This window comes from Ylistrum balloti, unplaced genomic scaffold, assembly GCF_031769215.1.
Source record: "Ylistrum balloti isolate Yb309-2 unplaced genomic scaffold, AGI_CSIRO_Ybal_v1 Utg369568, whole genome shotgun sequence".
Taxonomy (NCBI): domain Eukaryota; kingdom Metazoa; phylum Mollusca; class Bivalvia; order Pectinida; family Pectinidae; genus Ylistrum; species Ylistrum balloti.
The window spans coordinates 314,908-338,063 of record NW_026781865.1 but is presented as its reverse complement, the minus strand read 5'-3'; the positions used below and the strand labels follow the sequence as shown (position 1 = coordinate 338,063).

Sequence of the window (23,156 nt, the reverse complement as noted above, 5' to 3'; positions counted from 1 at the left end):
CCCTTTATTTTGTTTATGAGATCATATACTCAGTGGAGAAGTTGGTAAATTGTTTATAAAATTGAAATTTCCCTCATGCTTCATTGGATTTAAACAGAACATTGAATCAGACACAAATTCAGTGCATGATCTAATTATGGTCTTATTACTTAATGAATACAATATCATTTCTTAAGAACTTTTCTGAAAGAAATCACATAGTGATTATGTGAAAATGGACACTTCTGTCATTTTACATGCTCTGAATACCTTTTCTTTCCTGCAGTAGTTAGCATTGTATCCTGGAGATTTGTCTGTAGATTTGATCTTAAGTGTCAAGCGTGATAAAAAACTAATGAGGCAAGCTCTGACTTCAGTAAACAACTAACATCTTATTTGAAAACTGGAAAAGTAGGACATAGAAGGACACATCTGATTTCTGGATTTATCATCCCATCAATAACCGGGGTTGTTCTGAAGTGGAGTCTCCTTGAAGCAGCTGATGACTACCCGACTGTACAACATACAGGAGGCCCATTGCATGACATCTAGGGCAACTGATAAAAGTATCCTGCCTGATAACACAACCTCAACAGTACAGGCCATGCAACACCTAAGAGTAGATATATACAGAGAAGGTTGATGAAAGTGCTGAATGTGTTTTTGTTGTCCTTCAAATTGTGAAATACTGTTTGGATATTATTGTGACAAATATTATTGCTTATTAAAATTTTGTACAAAATTAACATTTATTCTCAAAATTATTAAAAGCTTCATCAATCTGAAATCTATCAAATTCTTGTGTCTTTCATGTTCACTACCAGAAATGAACTTATTTGATTGGAACTAGCTATAACTATATATATACCAAATTTGGAAGCTACACTCCTTCTAAATGTAAATTTAGCTAATCGCGTTAATTATAGATATATGTTTTATTACTGTGCTAAGTGGAGATATGTTAAATAGTGTTCCACTGATGATAAACACACAGGAAAAAGTGATTAAATCAAGCACCTTATTAGCCTGAGTCTAGCTTTACAAATGTATCACTGAAACACAACCACATATTTTCAGTTGACAGTTGTTTCCCAGTTGCAATAAAACAGCAACATCTAATAACATACCAGCAGAAGCCTGTCCTGGTAATAAGCCTATCTAAATGTATGCTGTTCTGTAGATTTAACTTTTTTTGTCACCTGTCTCTCTATAAAAATATAAATTTAACAATTTCAACAATTTCTTGGGAAAATTGCTAGAAAATGGTAACAAGCCTGTTGACTGGCATTAAACATATGACAGTGGCCAGACATTCACATGATAATGCTAAAACATCAGTCTGAATGAGATTGCTGATGTAAACAGAAAAATAATTCTTTAATCTTGTCATGTCTTATGTGTCTAGATAGACAAGTGTACTGTAAACCATCCGTCAGTTTGAAAAAAATCATTAAATACTGTTGAACCTGTTTGAATTATATGAAATTATGCTTGTGAAAATAAATTAGAGTTTGTCAGGGTTGACATTGCCCAAAATCATGACAAAGTGACTAAACGCATCCTAGCAAGGCAGGAAACGACCAGTCAGAGATGGCATTTCCTGAGGGGGAAAATGTTGATTATGAAATAATCATCTTTTGAATCATATACTGTACTACATTGATGGAGAGTGGATTGAGACTTTATCTGACTATGTTTTACAGCCTGCTATCCAGAGCATTTTACGTCAATAGTTAAACATGTAGTCTCAAGATATGTTAGAAAAATTCAAAATGTAAGTGAAACAAAATAGAAAGGGTTCAAACTACACCTAGACAGAAAATTGTTGTTTTTATTGAAAAATCTGGTTTGAACTATCACTTATTTGAACTGACCAGAGGTTTACCAAATTAATTTTTCAACATGGGTGATCTATATCTGATTATTTTGGATAATTCAGATAACAAAACACGTATTTCATGGCTTTAATATGAGCCAATAGTCAAACCTATTTCCCCTCAGTTTATACCGTATACTGTCCTGCAATAAAACCCTACCCTGAGTTTCAGCCATAATTTTGATGGTGGCCCATCACAGGATAAACAATACGTTTTACACTTAGCTGATATTTTCTTTATACAAGGCAAAACCTGTTTGTAATAGTATACTTGGTTTATCACCATACAAAGTCTCCTTGTAGTACTTGTTTGCTATCTCACTGAATGTCATACAGAGGGCCCATCACATGCTATCCTGAGCAACCAGGGTAAAAAGTCTTGCCCAAGGACCCAACTATGGCAACATAGACCAGTCCTTATCCCTGCTTTCAGAGAAACACAAACTACCACATGTTCAGAGAAACACAAACCACCACATGTTCAGAGAAACACAAACCACCACATGTTCAGAGAAACACAAACCACAACATGTTCAGAGAAACACAAACCACAACATGTTCAGAGAAACACAAACCACCACATGTTCAGAGAAACACAAACCACCACATGTTCAGAGAAACACAAACCACAACATGTTCAGAGAAACACAAACCACCACATGTTCAGAGAAACACAAACCACAACATCACAAACCACAACATGTTCAGAGACACACAAACCACAACATGTTCAGAGACACACAAACCACAACATGTTCAGAGAAACACAAACCACCACATGTTCAGAGAAACACAAACCACAACATGTTGAGAGAAACACAAACCACAACATGTTCAGAGAAACACAAACCACAACATCACAAACCACAACATGTTCAGAGACACACAAACCACAACATGTTCAGAGACACACAACATGTTCAGAGAAACACAAACCACCACATGTTCAGAGAAACACAAACCACAACATGTTCAGAGAAACACAAACCACAACATGTTCAGAGAAACACAAACCACCACATGTTCAGAGAAACACAAACCACCACATGTTCAGAGAAACACAAACCACAACATGTTCAGAGAAACACAAACCACAACATGTTCAGAGAAACACAAACCACCACATGTTCAGAGAAACACAAACCACCACATATAAGAAGCATCAACCCACACATCTCAAATCTCTGTCTGTGTCTGTGTAGGCCAACACTGGCCTGGAAGAGTTATCAAAGTCCTTGATTGGAAAATATATAGGTACCTTAATTATGAAAAAAATTGTACTTACATATTTTGCGAAGAAAGAACGATTGTCACTTTGTGATCCTCTAGCTTTTTCCATTTCATCCCTCTTCATCTTCTCAATGTAACTTTGTGTGTCAGGTCTTTAAACACCAAATAAGGAAATGAAATTAGATGTCAATCATATACTTTTTCAAAAATCTGTAAAGAATTTTATGGAACCTTTTCATGTCTCTATTTTCAAAAACTTCATATCTGACATGAAGTTATTATAATAAACAGTTTCATATTTGCACAAAATTGTGCCATTGGTTTGTAGAACATTTTATTTTGATCAGTGACTAAAGTTTGCAATTTGCACAGAGGAATAGTTACAACAGTTAACTTAACTCGGTAAAAGCATGTTTACATGTCACATTAAACTAAACAGTTGTAGAAAGAGATTTTAATGTTGAAAAACAGCAGATATTTCAGCTGGCTACTGGCTTCTGATATTAAGTACCACCCTTTAAAGTGTATTTTGATAAATATATGTACATATGCATGTGTTTACATTATAAACAACTTTTTTTGAAATCATTCTTTCCATTTTTTGCTTCTGATATTTTACTTTAAATTGTTTATAATTCTGATATATTCATGTATGATGTTTACTTTCCATTAATAAGAGAAGGGATTCATAAGTTATATGGATATAACCCACACTCAATTTATAATGTTGTATAATAGTCTTCAGGATTCATGATTTCAAGCCTATATTCAATAAATTTCTTTGAAGAAACACTTGTGAGAAAATAAGTTTGAAAGAAAATGAAAAATATTGTATAGATATACACTCTTATAAGTAAATTTGCTGTAAAAATTCAATTTCAATGTAAACAAAAGAAATAGTGTAGCCTAATTATACTTACGCTGGACCTAAGATAGTCTGTGATATATCTACTGTAGTATTCCAATGAGTCAAGTCAGAGTTGTCTACACTGCTACCAAGACACTGTGCTGGATCAGTGGATATGGAAAACCCAATTATCTCCCCTGATTGGTCAAAATGGATCCATAGATGATCTGACAACTCTGACTCATAGATTCCACACTATTTAAAAAAACAAACAAAAAAAAAAAACATACAGACATCAACAAAATACTTATTATAAACAAGCATGTACAAGTAAACAGACTTTATTCAAAATATGATATCATAAGTTCAATTTCATTTTAAAAAGGCAACATGATTTTTGAAACTCAGATATAGGAGTCCAGGACTCATATTCAAGGATCATGTGAATGCTCAGTTTTTCTTTTTTTCTCAAATCGTTGGTGGAAGGGTCAAGGAGGGAGGAGGGACATCACAGAAACTGTCTAAGTATAGGATATGTGGGTGAAGGAGTAACAGCCCATGTACAGCATTGGGTGGTGAGGAATGGTATGGGAAACAAGGATTGTAGGGTGGGAGGGGGGGATGGGTTTTAGTAGTATAAAGTATATACAGCTAATACAGGAGAAGAGAATGGAAAGGTAAGAGAAACAGTCAGTGTCTAAGATAACAAAGGGTCTTATTTAGTTCACTTACTGCCTGAGTGTAGGAATATACATAGTCCTCCTCAGAGTTACCAGTGGTCCTCACTTGCATACGCACTCTGTAAATGTCGTTGGCCCTTACCAGATTCTACAAGTACATCACACATTCACAAACAATTAAAAGTTACCAAGACAAAATAGTCATCCCGAGATCTTTGTTGACATTCAAGTTACTGTGTATCACTATTCCTTAACAAGAACAAGCAGGTATTTTTAATACAACCTAAACGGAACTTTTTTCTGAGACAGTGACATCAAATATATAAATACTCACTTTAAGCATTCTCTTCTCATCCAGTGACAAGTTGACAGGCTCGGAAAGGAAGGCTCTGTTATTTTTGACGGACTTCACCACTACAGTGCCTCGCTTGGTAAATGTGGGCACTTCTTGGTCTGAACAAAATTATGCAATTTATAATATATAACAAAAATTTGATTGCTTCAAACCAAAATTCTATTTTAAATAAGATACTAATTTGATACCATATTTTTCTGGTTTATAAGTCCTTATAATTCTAACCTTTTATTGACGCTCTACATCAGTCAAGCATCTGTGAAGAGGTCTTTCAATCTATGTGCACTGCAATTCTTAATTACATGTGTAGGAAAAAGGGCTGCTTAGTAATATTTATAACTTACCATTATCCAGGCAGTGTTCAACATCAAATGTCCTTTGTCCATCATAGAAATCCTCAGCCTAGAGAAAAACAAGTAAAAATACTAACAGGTGACCTTAATAGATGAAAGCAATGAAAACTTTAGCAGGAAGAACAAACCTGTCAACTACTATTATTAAAAAATGTAATACATCAGCTTCCAACCCCAATACTACAAACACTTCCCAGTCATTTTTGTAGGATATTACCCAGCTAAGTCCAGAGCATCAATGCCAAAAGTTTGTCCAGTTTTTTTTAAAATGTCAGTGAGTCCCAGAGGAAAAGCATGTGTCAAGGACTCCAATATTTGGAGTCCAAAAACAATTGGGATTCCTTCAATAAAAGAATATGTACAAAGAACTTACAACAATGATGAGATGGTTGAACAACCTGTAGTTTGATACTTGCCACAATGTTATTTTGTTTACAGATTTACCTCACAAACTAAAACCATGTTAATTCAAAAAGACATTATAATCACAATTGATGATGGACTTTATAGTACCAAATTGACAATAAGCTAATAAGAAACATGTGTATGATGAAGAACTAGACAAAGTTTACAACACAACACTCAGAGTTAAGAGAATCAACAGATACCTCTTGTTCGGTAGTGGTATATTGGTAATGTCTTTATGATATGGACTTTCTTACTCAAGGATCTGGAATCCTAAATGGAAAATCTAAACTGCTACCATTGTATGGTACTATTGTGTTCAGATATGAGGTGAGCTCAGACGTGTCAACCATAAGCAAAAAAGTAAACATATAAAAAAAAAACTCCCCAGGAATACACTCAAGAATACTGCACCAGGAACCAAGCCAATCTTCAGAGTAGTGTAAGCAGCAAATGGACCAACTAACCCATCACAAGTAAACTTAAAATTAAACATTTTGTTGGTAGTTTATCTTTCTGTTCCATACAGATTACACCTTTATCTAAGAATATTCAATTTTGATTTGGCTGACAGGGTTCAACATTAATATTTTTTTCAACTGGACTAGTGGATTAGTAACTTACAGTTTACTAGACCACTTGAGATTTCTACTCGACAATTTTTAAAAAATGAAGAACATCTTTAAAGTTTGTTCTCTCCTGTGTTATTTTACCAACATTGAGACAAAAACAAAATTACAATGTAAAAGAATGTAATACATGTTATATCTTACAAACAGTGTCAATATTCATTTCATGATCCTTTACCAGAGGACAACATCTTAAACTAACACAACTACATGTCAAAATCTTTAATGTAATTAATCTGGACTAAAAGTACATTAAACTTGTGCCCCTTTTGTAACTTTACCATCCAATAACGACAAACAGTAACAGGGTACCAGTCTAAAAATTGATCTAGCCAACGATAGTTGGTTTTTCCCGTACTATGGAATGCTGTGCATGTGTGACAAATGACAGTTTTTCTGTTGGAAAAAAAAAAGTTTTCAATACACTCTTGGCGATGTAACCATCTTATTAGGTATGCTAGAGATTGTCTTCAGTGAATGGCTGGTTCAATTATCGCCATCGATTAATTATACGATTAATGCATGAAAATAATACAAATTTTTTATTCTTTTCGCACTAGACCATTCGGGCTATCTCGACGCAGTCTCAACTAACCCGAACCGATGGTTTACTAGACAATGTTGTTCAGACGTGCCTTAATGTCGAACCCTGGCTGACAGAATGTAAATGTAAAGTTCTGCACAAGACAACATTTCAAGGAATGCTTTTGAAGAAAACTGTTAATACTCATTTACTTATATACTTATGGAAATTGTGTACCTCAATTTACCATTTAAACAAAAATATGATCCTTCATTTGCAAAAATTATTTATAGATCTAACTAGATTGATTTACAATCATTCACAAGGCCCTGACTACATCATCACAGTCGAACACAATGAAATATTTGTGTAAATTATAAAATCAACTGAAAATAAGCCCATAGAAATAATAAATTGTAATCCCAGAAGAATTTTAGTGAACAGTATACACACTTGTTTTTTCACCAAATACTCCGCTATCTATAATTCAGTAATCTTTCAGTGCCCTACATTTTAACGGTTTGGTTTGGAAGTTTTCAAACCAATTTCGCCTGTCCAAAATGACTACACTGACTATGTCACTGTTGTATGTTTGGTTATGTGTGTGTATGTGTGCAAGCGTGTGAGTGACAGAGAATAGCCTCTTTGTGAAATAGAGAGATACACGTGCAGAAATAAAAAGAAGTCGAAACAGACGAAACTCAACAGATTTGTTTTTACCACAGAAAGTGGACATTTACGTAGAAGCTAACGGCTGGTAAAATACTACAATTGGCGTCGTCGGCAATTTGGACTGCCGGGATTGTCATTGCTGCTGTAGTTTTCTATCGGTTTCAGGGAAGACGGTGTAGAATCCCGTGGAGAGGGTGCGCGCCATCTTGATTTTTTATGTCATTTGTTCTCGTTACAAGTCTTGTCAACTTCGTTTTCGTGTTTGTTTATTCATGTATCCTGGGTAGAGGGAACATTAATAGACTATTTCGTCCCAGTTTTTGTTGCGCTTTCTTATGTCAGCTGTCCGTCAGTTAACTGTCATTATTAAACACTGCTGTGAATTGTCGATCTGGTTAGGTGCTCTGTTAGCGCTTGACCGATTACATTTCATTTCTTGACCATATTGGCTGGAGTAAGGTGTTATGTTGTCACCTCCCCTGGTTTTCGGTTTCGAAATGGTCGATTTTTAAACAGTTGTTTCATTTGATTCTGGACACCTCGATAGTGTTTTACAGTTCCAGATTACTCTAGATTTCTGTGTGGTGGGTGGTATTGTACCGCTACCCCAGACTTACGAATTAATATTCAAATCTTTACTTTGCTTACACACTTAAGTGTTTTGTCACATTGTGCTTGTGTTATTGTTGTGTTTTTGTTTTTACTAGATGAACAGACAGTTTGCAGGTGTGCTTATTGCTGACTCCAGGGCAAATAACTTTCAACAATTTGGTGACCCAGCTGATTTTAAATTTAAATGTATTATCCAGAGAGGAGCAAATATTGAGGACCTTAAAGCATTGTCTATTCCAATCCTTAGAACATTTGAACCATTAAAAATACTCATCATCAAAATTGCAGGAGGTATAAATGACTTACTGAATTTAGACCGTCAGTCTTCTGGAAAAACAATTACACCATCAGGGAAGTCAGCAGATGAGTTAATTCAAGAACTTTCAAAATTTAGAGACCGGATCAAGGAAGTCAGACCATTGTCAAAAGTAAGTTTTATTACTATCCCTCCGGCATCTTTGAGAGCTTTTCAACTGGCGAACTCAACTCTACCTGTTCAGGACGACATAGTTAGACCCCTACAGGAACATCACAATAAAGTTGTGCTGGAGGTTAATTCGAGGATACATCATTTGAATAATCAGACAGTGCCAACCAGTTGGACTGTAAGGTGGGCTGATACAATTGTGAAAAAACACAAAAAGCGACGAGGAAGGGCACGAAATCTTGTCACAGCCTATCGTTACAGTTTTGAACATTATTATGATGGTTTACATGCAAAGTCAAACATAAAGCGCATTTGGTTTGGTCAAGTTGTTGCAGGACTTAGAGGAGACATACGGAAACTTGAACAATCAGTGAACGATATTCGAGTTGTGCAGGCTAGTACAAGTTCCACAGATTCCTCTGAGGACAAATCTCGAATAGACACTGAGGACAGAAGCTGGAAAAGACTGAGACGTTGATTTGTGATCGTGTGGTTGGTGACCTGTTGTCGCCTTATCCCCTTTCACAATGATTCGTATTAACTTCTGTGAGAAGACATCTTTGTTAGACATTCCTGGTATTGGAGAACGGCTTGCAGACAAGATCATGCAACTCCGTGAGGTTATGGGAAATATAAACCAGGATGTATTTTTGTCCATACCCTATCTCAGACCAACAGAAGCCATGATGAGCAGCATTGACTTCTCTCCAAGTTATGAACGTGGTGTCTCTGGTACTCCTCACCCTTATCAACAAGATGTCCAAACTGAACCATTATCATCAGCAGGTGAGACCAGCCCCTATAGAAGTCGATCTACCCCCAACTTTCTACCAAGGGGTACAGAGTTTGAAAGGGAGTACATACCAAGGCATTCACCTTCATCTGTCAACGCAACATACCAACAAACCCGGTATTATGATAGAGACCCTCGAACCCGAGACCAGCATGAGATTGATCCAAGGCATTATGAAAGAGGTCCTATTACTCGAGGTCGATCACGTGAAGTGTATGACGTACCAGAAATGTTGAGTCGCCATATTCAACCTCATAGGCGAGGACGTGTGAATGCTCCGAAGACGTTAAAGTATGATGGAACCTCCGATTGGAAAGCTTTCATGACCAAATTCACCAAGTTCTCTGAATCTGAAAATTTGAATGCCCGAGAATGTAAGGACAATTTGTGCTGGGTACTGGAGGGCAAAGCAAGTGAATACTTCACCATGCTTCTGGACCGTGACCCAGATATGGAGTATTTTGATATCGTGTCTCGGATGGAGCGCCGTTTTGGATTCAAAGAATTGGCTGAAACTACCCAGGCCCGTCTTCGAAACGCTCAACAGTATCAAGGAGAAAAGTTGGCAGACTGGGCAGATAGAGTACTATCCCTGGCAACAAGAGCTTACCACAATCTGCCTGATGATTTTATGTATGGGCAAGCCATGCTTACCATTTGTCAAGGGGCAATAGACAAGGAGGCAGGCCAATATGTTTCCAACCTTCGTCTAAAAACGATTGAGGAAGTAGTTGACAAGATGCGGCTCTACCAACACAACAGGAAGGCTATTTATGGCCGTGACAGAGGCAAATATAATGTGACCTCAGAAGAACCCCTCGAGGAACCAAGCATGGACAACATAAACTTGAGCCGAACATTCCCAAAGAAGCAGCCAGCTAGCCAACAGACAAGCGCAAGTTGGCAATCCCAAACTACAAATCAACGACTGGCATCCTTGGAAATGAAGGTTTCAGACATGCAACAATCTCTACAACAGATTTTGGCAGCATTAGGAAACAGCCCCAAAAAGGAAGTGGTTTGTTATGGATGTGGTGAGAAGGGTCACTTTAAGACAAAATGTCCTACCAAAGCTGATGATAAGAAAGCTGTGCAAGTCTTAGAGGCATCTGAAGATCTCCACGAGGATCTTGATGTAAAAGACAGTGAGCAGTTAAACTTCACCAGGTCGGACAACTAGGCCGAATCCCGACCTTAGGTAACCAAAATGGCCTTGTTTGTGACAAGGAAATGGTCACTAATCTCAATGAGCTAGCATCACACGAAACTGTGGATAGAGATGTTGAAACTACAGAGAATATGGCCAAGACAGATAATGAAAAAGACAAATGGCCCTTAGAGTTGGAAGCCGGTGTGGTTGATCGTCTTTGCTCAACGTCAATGTTTCAGATACCCATTGTAGTTGACGGTTTTGAAACAAGAGCTGTGGTAGATACTGGAGCAGAGATATCCATAATCTCAGATGAGGTTTATAAAAAGCTTAAGGACCCACCACCGATCCTCAGACATGTAACACTGAATGCTGCGGGAAAAAATCAGCCTATTGAGAGTTTTGTGATCGGACCAATAACGCTGACTTTAGGGTCAAAAGGCTACAGTGGAAATCTGTTTGTTGGACCAATAGAAGATGATGTTTTACTTGGTCTGGATTTCTTAAAAGCTAACAATGCCCAACTGGACATTTCTGGAGAGTCTTTGACAATGCGCCTACGTGGAGAAATTCTTCATGTAACTACTGGAAAGGAATTCCAAGTTAATCCAGATACCAAGGTGTATGTACAGAAGCGGGTTGTGGTTCCCCCAAACAGTGTGGCGAGGGTAGCTTGTCGGCTTTCTGGAGCGGTGGATGGATCTAGTGTGGTTGTAGAACCTACTATAGACAACGGGTTACTGGTTCCAAGATCAGTATACAATACAAGTTCCCATATTAAGCTGTATTGTGTAAATGTAACTAACCAAAATATAGTCCTGAAGAGGAATACAGAAATGGCTATTGTGAGTGAAGCCACAGAGATTATGGAACAAGATGGTGACCCAATATTTGTGAATAATTTGCAATGTGCAGATGAGACACCGGACATACTCCCTGAACATGTGCAGTGTCTTCTTGATGATGCCAAGGGAAGGCTCTCTGGTGATGAGTTGAACCAGTTTACTAAGCTTGTCCTGGATCATTCTGATGTCTTTGCAAAGAACGACTTTGATTTAGGTAACTTTAGCGCCCTAGAACACAGTATAGACACTGGATCAGCAAGACCCATCAAACAACGATTTCGCAGAACCCCAGCATGTTTCTCCAATGAAGAGGAGTTACATTTACAAAAAATGCTTGATGCAGGGGTCATCGAACCTTCCACTTCAGAATGGGCATCGGCACCTGTGTTAATCCGTAAACGAGATGGAGGAGTCCGATGGTGTATAGACTATCGAGGCCTCAATTCAGTCACCACCAAGGACGTATTTCCGCTTCCTCTCATAGAGGAATGTCTTGATGCACTTGCAGATAATGTCTGGTTTTCCAAACTTGATGCCAACTCGGCATATTGGCAAGTCCCATTACGGAAGGCTGATAGGGACAAAACCGCATTTACAACGAAATACGGGTTATTCCAATTTGTGAAGATGGGATTTGGACTCTGTAATGCCCCAGCAACGTATGCCAGAGTGATGAATCTGGTTCTTAGGGGATTAACCTGGAACATTGTCTTGGCTTTTCTAGATGATGTTTTAGTTCTGGGTCGAACATTTACAGATCATCTTCAAAACCTAGCAGCAGTGTTTGAACGTTTCAGGGCATTTCAGTTAAAACTAAAACCTGCTAAATGTGAATTCTTCAAGAAGAAGGTTGAATTCTTAGGCAGAACAATCAGTGACAATGGAATTGCCCCAAGTGAGAAACATGTGGAAAAGATAAAAGAATGGCTGACACCGGAATCGTCAAAAGAGGTAGAACAGTTCCTGGGATTTGCTAACTATCATCGTTCATTTATTCCGGAATTTTCCAGAATCGCAGTCCCTCTTTATCAGTTGACTGGGAAAAACCACTTCCGGTGGGATGAGGAACAAGAGCAAGCTTTTTCGAAGCTGAAATCTCTGCTAATTTCACCGCCAGTTTTGACAATTCCCAATAGCAATGATCTTTTCATACTGGACACGGACGCATCAGATTTTGCCATTGGTTGTGAACTTTGCCAAGTTCAAGAGGGAAAGGAACGAACTGTGTCTTATGCTAGTTTTGCACTTACTCCTGAACAACAACGCTACTGCACTACCCGCAAAGAACTTCTTGCTGTGATTCGGTGTATAAGACAATTCAGACACTACTTGTTAGGACGCAAATTTGTAGTTCGAACTGACCACAATAGTTTAGTCTGGTTGCTGAACTTTAAAAATCCTCAAGGACAACTGGCTAGATGGCTTGAGGAATTGAGCCAATATGACCTGACTATTATGTACCGAAAGGGGAAAGATCATCTTAATGCAGATAGTCTTTCGCGCAACTTAGAAAAGGACCCATGTGACAGCTTTAAGCATGGCCTGGATCCAACCAGCTTACCCTGTGGAGGTTGTTCATATTGCATGCGCGCCCATGAACACTGGCATCGTTTTATATCAGACGTCGATGAAGCAGTTTCTCTGAGTAACCTCCCAAGTGCACAAGGAGTGAATCGTCTGGGATACGAGCGAGAAGATGCTCAAGTGGACAACGGACTCGTTACTGTAGAGGTATCAACTGCAGGAATTAATCTCTTAACTTCCAGGGAAGAACACTTAGAGGAGAGTGTAAATACCTTGAACACATATTCCTTACAGTATTCTAAACCACAAATCCAAGCTGCTCAGGAAAAAGACCCAGATCTGCAAGTGATTCTAGATTGGTTGAAGACTGGACAAACTGTAGACGAAGGAGAACTTTTTGGATCAAATAGAGCTACAAAATATTATTGGATTAATAGAGAAATGTATTTCCTGGACGAACAGGGTGTATTGCGGAGAAGAGATCCACAAGACAACCAAGACAGTGTGGGTGAGGTGGACTTCTTAGTAGTACCTTTAAGTATGAGGGAAGAGGTGATCTCAATGTGTCATGATAACCCTGCAAGTGCACATCAAGGGATAAATCGTACAGAACACATGGTGCGACAGAGGTTTCATTGGTATGGGTTGTCCCGAGATGTACAGATGTTTGTAAAGAGCTGCACTGTGTGCAATACGAAGAAAAAGCCTAGTCGGAAAGCACGATGCCCACTGACCCTCTTTCAGTCTGGTGAACCCATGGAAAGAGTCCATCTAGACTTTATGGGCCCACTACCATGTACAAAGAGAGGAAATGAATATATATTGGTCATGGTTGATCAATTCACAAAGTGGGTCGAATGTGTTCCTTTGCCTACACAAACCGCTGAGGTTACAGCAAGAGCGGCTGTAAATGAATTCTTTGCCAGATTTGGATATCCTTTCCAAATTCACACGGACCAAGGGCGGAACTTTGAAAGCCGTTTGTTTAAGGCACTGTGTCAAGTTCTACAAATCTATAAAACCAGAACCACAGCCTATAGGCCATCTGCAAACGGGCAGGTCGAACGATATAATCGCACCATTATGAATGCTATCCGGTGTTTCATAAAATCTCAGGACGAGTGGGATGTGTACTTACCACAAGTAGCCGGAGCATTAAGATGCTCTGTGAATCGTCAGACTGGCTACACAGCAAACTACATGATGCTGGGCCGAGAGACTAATCAACCAGTTGACCTGTTGTATCGCGTTCCCTCCGATGGAAAGGCAAACAACTCTGATACATATGTGGAAAACTTGGTGGAGGCAATTCAGACAGCAAATGAGCTTGCAAGAAAAACTCTTGTTACCACACAAAAGAGGATGAAAAGGGATTATGACCTTCGAGTTCATCAGATGCAGTTTAAAGTCGGAGATATTGTCTTTTTATTTGACAATGCTTCTCTTCCTGGACAAAACCTAAAACTGAAAGATGTTTGGAAAGGCCCCGGGGTCATTCTGAAACGTTTCTCACCTTATGTGTATGAAGTTCAAATGGACAAGATCAGAAAAGCGGTTAATCATGATCGACTGAAAATCTGTAATGATCGGAAGTTACCACAGTGGATCAAAAATCTACAAAACAGTCAGGAGGACCAGGTGGAAGAGGTTTATTGTGTGTGTGAGAAACCAGATGATGGGACCTTAATGATCCAATGTGACTTCTGTTTCAAATGGTTCCATGGCAGTTGTGTTGGAATAGATGCCACCAAAGCAGAGCAAATGGAACTGTACTGTTGTAATGCATGTGAAATGGGATGACTCTGTTCAGAAAAAGGGGAGGAGTGTTGTATGTTTGGTTATATGTGTGTATGTGTGCAAGCGTGTGAGTGACAGAGAATAGCCTCTTTGTGAAATAGAGAGATACACGTGCAGAAATAAAAAGAAGTCGCAACAGACGAAACTCAACAGATTTGTTTTTACCACAGAAAGTGGACATTTACGTAGAAGCTAACGGCTGGTAAAATACTACATCACTTAACCTTGTGACTGAGATGACGTATTAAAACGCATGTTTTCAGAAGAAGAAAATTAAGGCAAATCATAAAGCCTGTCTGTTCCCGCATGTGTACTGTACCCATGTACGCTTATATACGTCATCTTACTGCATTACACGTATACAAAATAAGAAAAAAGTTGAAAAAAATATGCCATGGGTGCAGACAAATACTAAAAGTGACAGAGGCATTTAGTATTAAGTTTAATGCCCTAAATTATATATAAAACATACGCTAGGTTGGTATAATCTTCAGCCTCAGGACCCTTTAACAACTTCGATCTTGTGGCAGGTGTTTTCTACGTCAAGATGATTTAATCCACTTACTTTGGAAAAAGAAACACCTGCTGTAGAGAAAATAACACGTCTTTCTACTCACACTCACCAGGATACCATAAGATCCGATTACAAAGACGAAAATCGCCGACAGCATCTTCTGGATCTTCATGGGCGCAGCCATATTGTAGTGACTGAAATAGTGCTGCAGAAATGATCCAATCAGGTACTCTGTATAAAAAAGCACACTTATATCACCCAATCAAGTAAACCGTTATTTCACGTTTCAGTCGTTGGGGAAAAAATGGCGGCTGCTGTACACTGTGATGCATAAAGTATTCACTGATTTCGTTGATATCGCAGCAGGATTCTTGCAACATTCACCACACGTAACAATGGATCTCGCTGAGGATTTCAACGAAATTGACGACGATATTATATTTTATGCAGTCTTATATTCCAGCGTGACAGTTGTGTTTGCAATGGCCGTTTTATCCAAATTTTTGACACACGAGTTCAGGTTTGGATTCAGATCAGTTTTGAGTTTGATTGTTTTGTTTCTTGGAGAACCTCTATGCCAGTTCTTTATCAAAGGTCCAGGAGGTGTTTTGACATTTGCTGTATGTTGTCTACTGATATATTCTGTGCTTCCCGCGAGCCATTTGCCAGTGGGAAACAAGGCTGTTTTGATAACAGGTAATGTCATTTAATAATATTGGGGCTTAGCTGTTAAAAGCATTTTTTTCGATGTGCCTACTCGCAATATACAGTAAGGATGTTGTATCTAACATGGCTGTTATTAAAATTTAACATGATAATTTTTAGGGGAAACCAAAGATAGCCCTTGATTGCACACGTGGATTAAGTGACTGAATAGTCCGTTTAAAGATGTTGTTCATTGATTTATGCTATTATCATGATATATTGTAAACGCGGCTTTGTGACTTCTTAATCAGGGTCCAGCAGGCGATCATTCATTCATCAAATGACAGTAACAGACTAAAGTTCATTTAATAAGGAAATATTTATATTTGAAATATTTTTAAGGGTTTGTTAATGGTTTGTAAATTCATGATAATTTGAAGATTTAATGACAAATTGGTTTGATTTGATTTGTCTGTGCACATGTTTTCTATCATAATGGTTGGGTTCATGTTGTCAAATATTCAACAAATTATTAATTTATGATCAGTTACTGATAGAATTATGTATGTTGTACATAAAGTTGTTTTTCTATTTGGCCTTGATATAAATGATTTAGATCATTTGTTTGATTTGTTTTCTGTCAAATTCAGTTTGCTAGAGTTTGCTAAAATTACTTCTATATTGTGATGTAACAACAATTGTTATGTGAAATTATATATTAGGTTGTGATAGTGGATTTGGAAGTGCCCTTGTCAAAAAACTGGACAGTATAGGAATGCGAGTGTATGCAACTTGTCTGAACTCAGATGGACCAGGAGCTATAGCTATTCGTAACAACTGTTCAGAAAGGTTTGTATTAACCAAAAAATACCTGGCTCATTTTTTTACATTATCTTACCCAAAGGGTCGAGATGACCTGTAGCTATCATGCATCGTCCATCGTTGTGCACTGTGCGCTATTTGCCGTCCGTAAACTTGTCCTTTAAAACACTACTCTTGCTTAACACCGGGGTGGATTTCTACCAAATTTGGTCTGGAATATCATTGGGAGAGGAGGGTGATTTCATAAATTCATAAATTTGATTTGACCACTTGGAACATGGGGATGGGTCACCAAAGGGTAGTTAAACAATACTCCTTTTCAAAATGCTACTCTTCCTTAATGTTTGAATGCATTTCATTCAAATTTTGTCTGTAACATCAGTAGAGGTTGGCAAATAATTCTTACATTCAGTAGTTTGATTTGACCCCTAGGGACTTGGGCCCGAGGCCCCAAAAGAGGAAATTAGACAATATTTTGCTTCAAAATGCTTCTTCTTCTTAATGTTTTGGTAGATTTCAACCAAATTTGACCTGAAACATTATCAGGGAGTGACATTGATATCAGATATACATGAAGTGATCCCAAGATTGTCCTGACCAAATCTTATTTCTATGCTTTGGTCCAAAATGCAACATAAATCATCTAGAACAAATAGTCTGAACTTCTTTTCATGTTTCATTCACACCATTAAGAAAAATATTTGGAGTTTTGGAGAAAAGAAAGAGATGATATGTAGTTGTTTTTCAGTCTGATCAAAACTTCAACATGGTTACCACAGTAATTATATTGTAACATGATTGTGCAACTGTTTGGTCGGGTGGCGCAGTGTTAACGCATGCACAGGACGTAAAAGGTAAGGGGTCCTGCTTTATGAGTTTACATCCGGGCCAACAAGAGTGATTAGTATAAGTTTAAATAACTTGTTTCGCAATTGTTGTAAAACAAATAAAGTTTATATATATAACTGTTTTTCATGCACAGTACCTGCTTTATGAGTTACTGATACTTTTGAGGAATGTTTAGAATTTGAATTCATCAGACTTGTCAGACCACCGTCAGCAAATTCAGTGGGTTGTTCATCCATCTGTCAAATGTCAGATGACCATTAAGGGCCATGGCACTCTTGTTTCTTTTTCATTTAGAACTTAACTTGGCTTGTTACATGACAAAGAAAAGACCTTATGATTATTATGTGATAGATATGGGCTTGATGGCAGTGATGTAATTTTCTATTTGTACTGACTGGTCTCTACTTAACGAACAAAAACTAGATATTTTTTTCCATATAACAAGTATGTGATATCTATATAATTTGGTTCCACAAGTATGAAACTGATGAATGTCACTTGCATGTATCTGAAAATCATTATCACTGTGGTATGCAATGTACATCCACATAGATTGTTAAACAAATTGTACAAAGAATTATGATATGTGGGACTTCAGCTGACCCTTGAAATTTTACAGAAGTTAAATCATGAATCCCAATGGTCAAAACATGTAAAATAAACATGTCCTTTCAAGCTCAAATCAAAACTAACTTTTGAGTGGTAAAAAACATACTCTCAAAGCCAAAAGTCCACAGAATACACTAAATTTGATACTATAATGACTTATATTTATTCATTGCGTCGTCTTCAAAATATTTTGAAAAAAAAAAATTTCTGAAAATATGATTTTGTCACAACAGGGTTTGTGTGCTACAGCTGGATGTTACAAATACTAAACAAGTGGAGGAGGTTGTTAACTTTATACAGGTCCATGAAGGAGAAGATGGTTAGTATATAACATTCAAATGGTTTAAACCTTATGATAAAAGGTTCATCCATATAGAAATAACATCTGTATCTCAATACATGTACCTTGGTTACTGATGATATAGCATAGATGTTGAAAAAGCCTACCCGGTACTATTATTTCTTGAATGTCAGTCAGTGTTGAAAAAAAAAATATTACTTTACTGTTAGCATTACCCTCATTGAACTGTTTTACCTTTGTCAATATTACTAATTAATTATGATTAATGATTTTACCTGTAACAGTATTAGTGATTAATCATGATTTTAATGATTAATTATTTAATCTATAACAGTATTAGTGATTTATCATGATTTTGATGATACATTATTTTACCTATATCATTATTAGTGATTATTAGTGATTAATCATTTGTCATTTAGAATTATTCACATGAACTGTTTACTGGTTTATGAAACAGTGCTTTACATATCTGTTTCTCTTCACATTTGATTTACAGGCCTATGGGGACTGGTGAATAATGCTGGGGTATGGTACTTCTCTGAGATTGAAATGACATCAGATGCTCTGTTTCACAAAATCTTAGATATCAACTTGTTTGGCACGATTCGTCTTACTAAAGCTCTCCTACCACTTATACGCAAGTCCAAGGGAAGAATTGTTAATGTATCTAGTCTTCTAGGTAAGTTTATACACACTAGTGATTTACAGAAACTATTCTCACTTCATGATGTGACATCAGAATCACATCTGGTGGTATATGGGTTATATTTGGCATACCAATGCACTTCTGATAATCTGACAGATTAAAAGGGTTTGACCACAATTTTTTCTTAATTTCCTATTTTATGTTAAAGTGATGCAATTATCTGTGTAATCATTGAGTTCTGTACCGGTACACAGGTGATCTTGGGAGCTTGTTCTACCCCTGTACCTTATTCTGGTGAATATATATATAGAGAGGATGGAACAAGGTCATGCTGCGTGTGACGTGAAAGTGTTACTTCAATAATAGCTATTGTCATTTACATGTATTAAAAAGAATTTTAACATCCAATCTACCTACATATATTGTGTATTTTTTACTTAACGATTGATGAAGACAAAAAAATATTGCCTGTAGAATGTTGGGATGAAGGGCAACCAAATTGTTCATTTGAATGACCTTGACCCAGTTTCAATGTCACAGGCATCAAAGGTATTTATGTGTTTTTTTTTCAATGACTTCTTCTTAAACCAAGAAGCACATGGCCCTGATATTGAGTTTGTGTTAAGCTCATATGAAGGGCTACCAAATTTGTTCAAATTGATAACCTTGGTTTACTTTAAAGGTCACACGGGTCAAATGTACTGAAATCTTTCAACAACTTCTTTTCAATGACCAAGAGGTCTTAGGTCATTCTATTAGACCAGAATCTTTCTGTAAATTTATTCAAATCATTGACCTTGACTCATTTTGGGAAGTTTGGTCAAGGGCTTAGTAAAATAAAAAATTCTAAGTCATGAAATTAATCTCACATGAATAAAAGCTGAGGTAAGATAATCTATATACAGTTAAAACTTGTTGTTTCAAAATCGCTTGAGTCAAAATTCCGTTTGATTCGAAATAATTTTCAAGTTCAGATTTTTTTTCCTTCTGTATCTTTGTAATTTTAGTTTGGATGACTCCAATTATATTGAGTTGAAATTTCGGGTGAGTCAAAACGATTTTCCAGTCCCTTCAATTGAAAGGCAAGGGAAAAGTCATTCATTGTCTCGAAATTAATTTTTGTATTAACATCGGCACATCTTCTGACGAAATCGGCAAATACATACACAAAGTAGAAAGTCACATGTGTGTAACAATTGGCTAATTACAGCATATTGATAGTCCGTCGTATACACAACACTTGGTCTCTTGCAATTAATTTGAGTTTAACTATCCGAATAAAGTTTGGTTTCTTAATTAGTGTCACCACCCTGTAGCAGTGACTTACCTGTACATTAAAAAAGTAGTGCGTTTACACAAAACATGAAAACATTTAGCTTGATTGCATGCATCTTCAGGAACGATAAAAATGAAACCGTCAAATCAGTACAAACTTTTTGACGAAATGTGATCCCCACAATTCTGAGGTAAAAACTGTCTAGCACTGCATTTTTCATGTGCTTATTTATTCGTAAAAAAGCCATAATGATATGATCTATATCTTTATACATCGTTTTTTGTAGCGTAACAAAAGCACATTTAATTTCATTTTATTGTCATTCCGTAAAATATATGATTTATATGAGCTTGGTCAGTAAGGGTATTGTACATGTGTGCAGGATGGAACAATGTGAGTACAAATGTATTTGCATGGAGATGATATTTCTCGTTTTGTTGTTTAGATGAATAAACAGTAAAAGGAGAATGTAGAAATAAATCTATTTGTTTATTAACCGTCATTTGAAAAAACAGATTAAACGACGCTGCTTGCGTGCTATCGTACCCTACTTTGTTCAACTGTAATCAACATTAGGAAACTGATATCGTCATCCTTATTTATACACTTCGTTTGAGTCTAACTTTGGATAAGTCGAAATATTTTCCATGGTCCCTTGAATTTCAAGATAACGAGTTTTGTCTGTATGTTCTTCATAAACATACATACTGTCAGTCTGCTGTAGAATGAAATACGCTTAGATCAGCATGACTTTGTTGATTTCTGGTATAATTATGGTTGTTACAGGGAGGATAACAATGGCTGGCAATGGAGCATACAGTGTTTCTAAACATGGGCTTGTAGCCTTCACCGACACACTGCGACAAGAAATGAAGAAATGGGGTGTGCATGTGGCTGTTATTGAACCTACAGGCTTTTACACAGGTAGGCACCACACCATCAGCTATTATCCTCCAATTAACTTTCTCTAGGTGGGAGAAGTTTTATCTACCAGTAATATAAGTGAAGTAATTCTGTGATCCATGCCTGATGTTGTTGACTTACGCTGCTCAAATGTTTCAAGATAAAACTTGTAAAGTTTAAAAAATTTCGTTTGGGATCTTACATTTCGCAACTAGAGTTTTGCTAAAAGGATGTCTCCTGGATTTATGATAAAAATTTCTTTGTTTAAGCCTTATGTACGTTTCTTGATTAAAGTTTTTATATAATTCCTGTTTCTAATGATTTTTTATTTGTGTTTTAACTTGCAGAGAATATGAAAGAACATAATATAAAGAGCAGGAAAGAGGAGGTATGGAATTCTATGGACGAGAGTGCCCGTCATACCTATGGTCAGCTGTATCTCGACACTGTGTATAACAGTATTGTTGCAGGTGCCACACGCTATCCTGATGACCTTACGCCGGTCATAAGGGCTATGCGTAGTGGACTTCTGTCCAAACGTCCCCGTGCTCGCTACCCATGCGGGACTGGTGCAGACTTACTGACAATGGTGTACCCCTTGCTACCAGTTTGGGTCGCTGATAAAGTGTCATCTCTCATTGGTATCATGCCTATAGATGCCCGCCCTGCCACTCTCAGCTGAATCTTTCTGACGTAACAGCAAAGTAACCTGATTACGTTTTTGTGCTAGCTGCATTGTATGTGCTAACTGTATTAAACAACATGCATCCTTTTGATTTATAAAAAGAAGAACATTTTTTTTCAAGCCAGTTATAATAAGGGCTGTTGGAGTAAAAAATCTACCCAGCCCCAGGACTCCACAATGAATTGCTTCCATTCATGGCAGGGGTTCTTTGATGTTCTTGCCTGTTTTTTCTCTGCAGATTGAAAGTTAAATTTTATGGGCAATACCCAGTGAGAAAACCTGGAGCCCTGGGGTTGGGAAGATAGTTTACTGGAATGGTTGTTATAAGTTATTTCATATTTGTTTAGTTAAAATATCTAAAAGTGATTTTGTTTTGTTTTGAATACTGGTAGAGGAAGACACCTTCCTTTTCTGCATTCAGTCAACAGAAATATGAAAGAAATTTTATAAATATAAATATATGATTTACTAAATGTTTCAAAGATGATTATATAGGTATATCTAGTTCATTTTGAGCATTCCATATTAATATCTGAGTAAAGATGACAAGATTTATTTTCTAAATTTTGAAAATATTAAAAAAAAGTCATCAACATTTTTTCTTCTCTTTTTCAACAACACAGCCTTAAATCAGCACATCAAATTTAGAAATGCATTTACACAGAACCAGGATATTTCTGAATTTGTTCAAAATTTCTATAGGTTCCGAGTATACAAAAAAACCTGGGAAAATATGGACCAGATACTCATTTGTTGTTTGAAGTTGATGCATTATTTCATGAAAATATTTTTCTAAATTTCATATGAATTCTTTTTCGATATCTCATTAGATTTTTTTCCCCATCACCTTTTGTATTGGTTTAAATTTAAGAGATTCTCGAATGTTAGGTTTGTAAATCTCTCTTATATATCCTACTTTAAGACAGATTACCTATTTTAAGATCTGTTTATCTTATGTGTTTTATAAATTGTTAGATATTTATCTCCTATTCAATGAAAAATTTAAAGATTGTGTTAATTACATTGCCTTTTAGATACATGACCAAAACAACTTCATGAGATAGAGACACACAATTTGATGTCCGTGTTGATACTACATAAACCCTCCATTTTCTACAAAGATACTGTTTAGATTTTCATCATTGTAAACTTGATGAGATGACCAGGTATTACTATATGACTGTTTCTAATGGCTTAAAAGTCTTC

At 36.9% G+C, this 23,156-nt stretch overlaps 2 protein-coding genes across 2 annotated transcripts in view; one reads left to right on the top strand and one right to left on the bottom strand.

Moving 5' to 3' along the window:
- LOC132558992 (ER membrane protein complex subunit 10-like) overlaps window positions 1-15,395 on the bottom strand; it is a 47,726-nt gene extending 32,331 nt beyond the window's left edge. The window contains exons 1-6 of the mRNA XM_060223637.1: window positions 15,321-15,395; window positions 5,312-5,369; window positions 4,947-5,065; window positions 4,665-4,760; window positions 4,006-4,187; window positions 3,141-3,237 (exon numbers count right to left, since the gene is read on the bottom strand). Coding sequence (XP_060079620.1) covers window positions 3,141-3,237; window positions 4,006-4,187; window positions 4,665-4,760; window positions 4,947-5,065; window positions 5,312-5,369; window positions 15,321-15,395 — 627 coding nt within the window. The remainder of the gene's footprint in view (window positions 1-3,140; window positions 3,238-4,005; window positions 4,188-4,664; window positions 4,761-4,946; window positions 5,066-5,311; window positions 5,370-15,320) is intronic.
- A 142-nt stretch (window positions 15,396-15,537) lies between these two features.
- On the top strand, window positions 15,538-21,947 carry LOC132558887 (retinol dehydrogenase 7-like). The gene is made up of 6 exons (XM_060223540.1): window positions 15,538-15,907; window positions 16,579-16,705; window positions 18,370-18,455; window positions 18,937-19,119; window positions 21,149-21,286; window positions 21,613-21,947. Exons 1-6 carry the CDS (start codon window positions 15,538-15,540, stop codon window positions 21,945-21,947), a joined length of 1,239 nt encoding a protein of 412 aa, XP_060079523.1.
- Window positions 21,948-23,156: the final 1,209 nt, after the last annotated feature.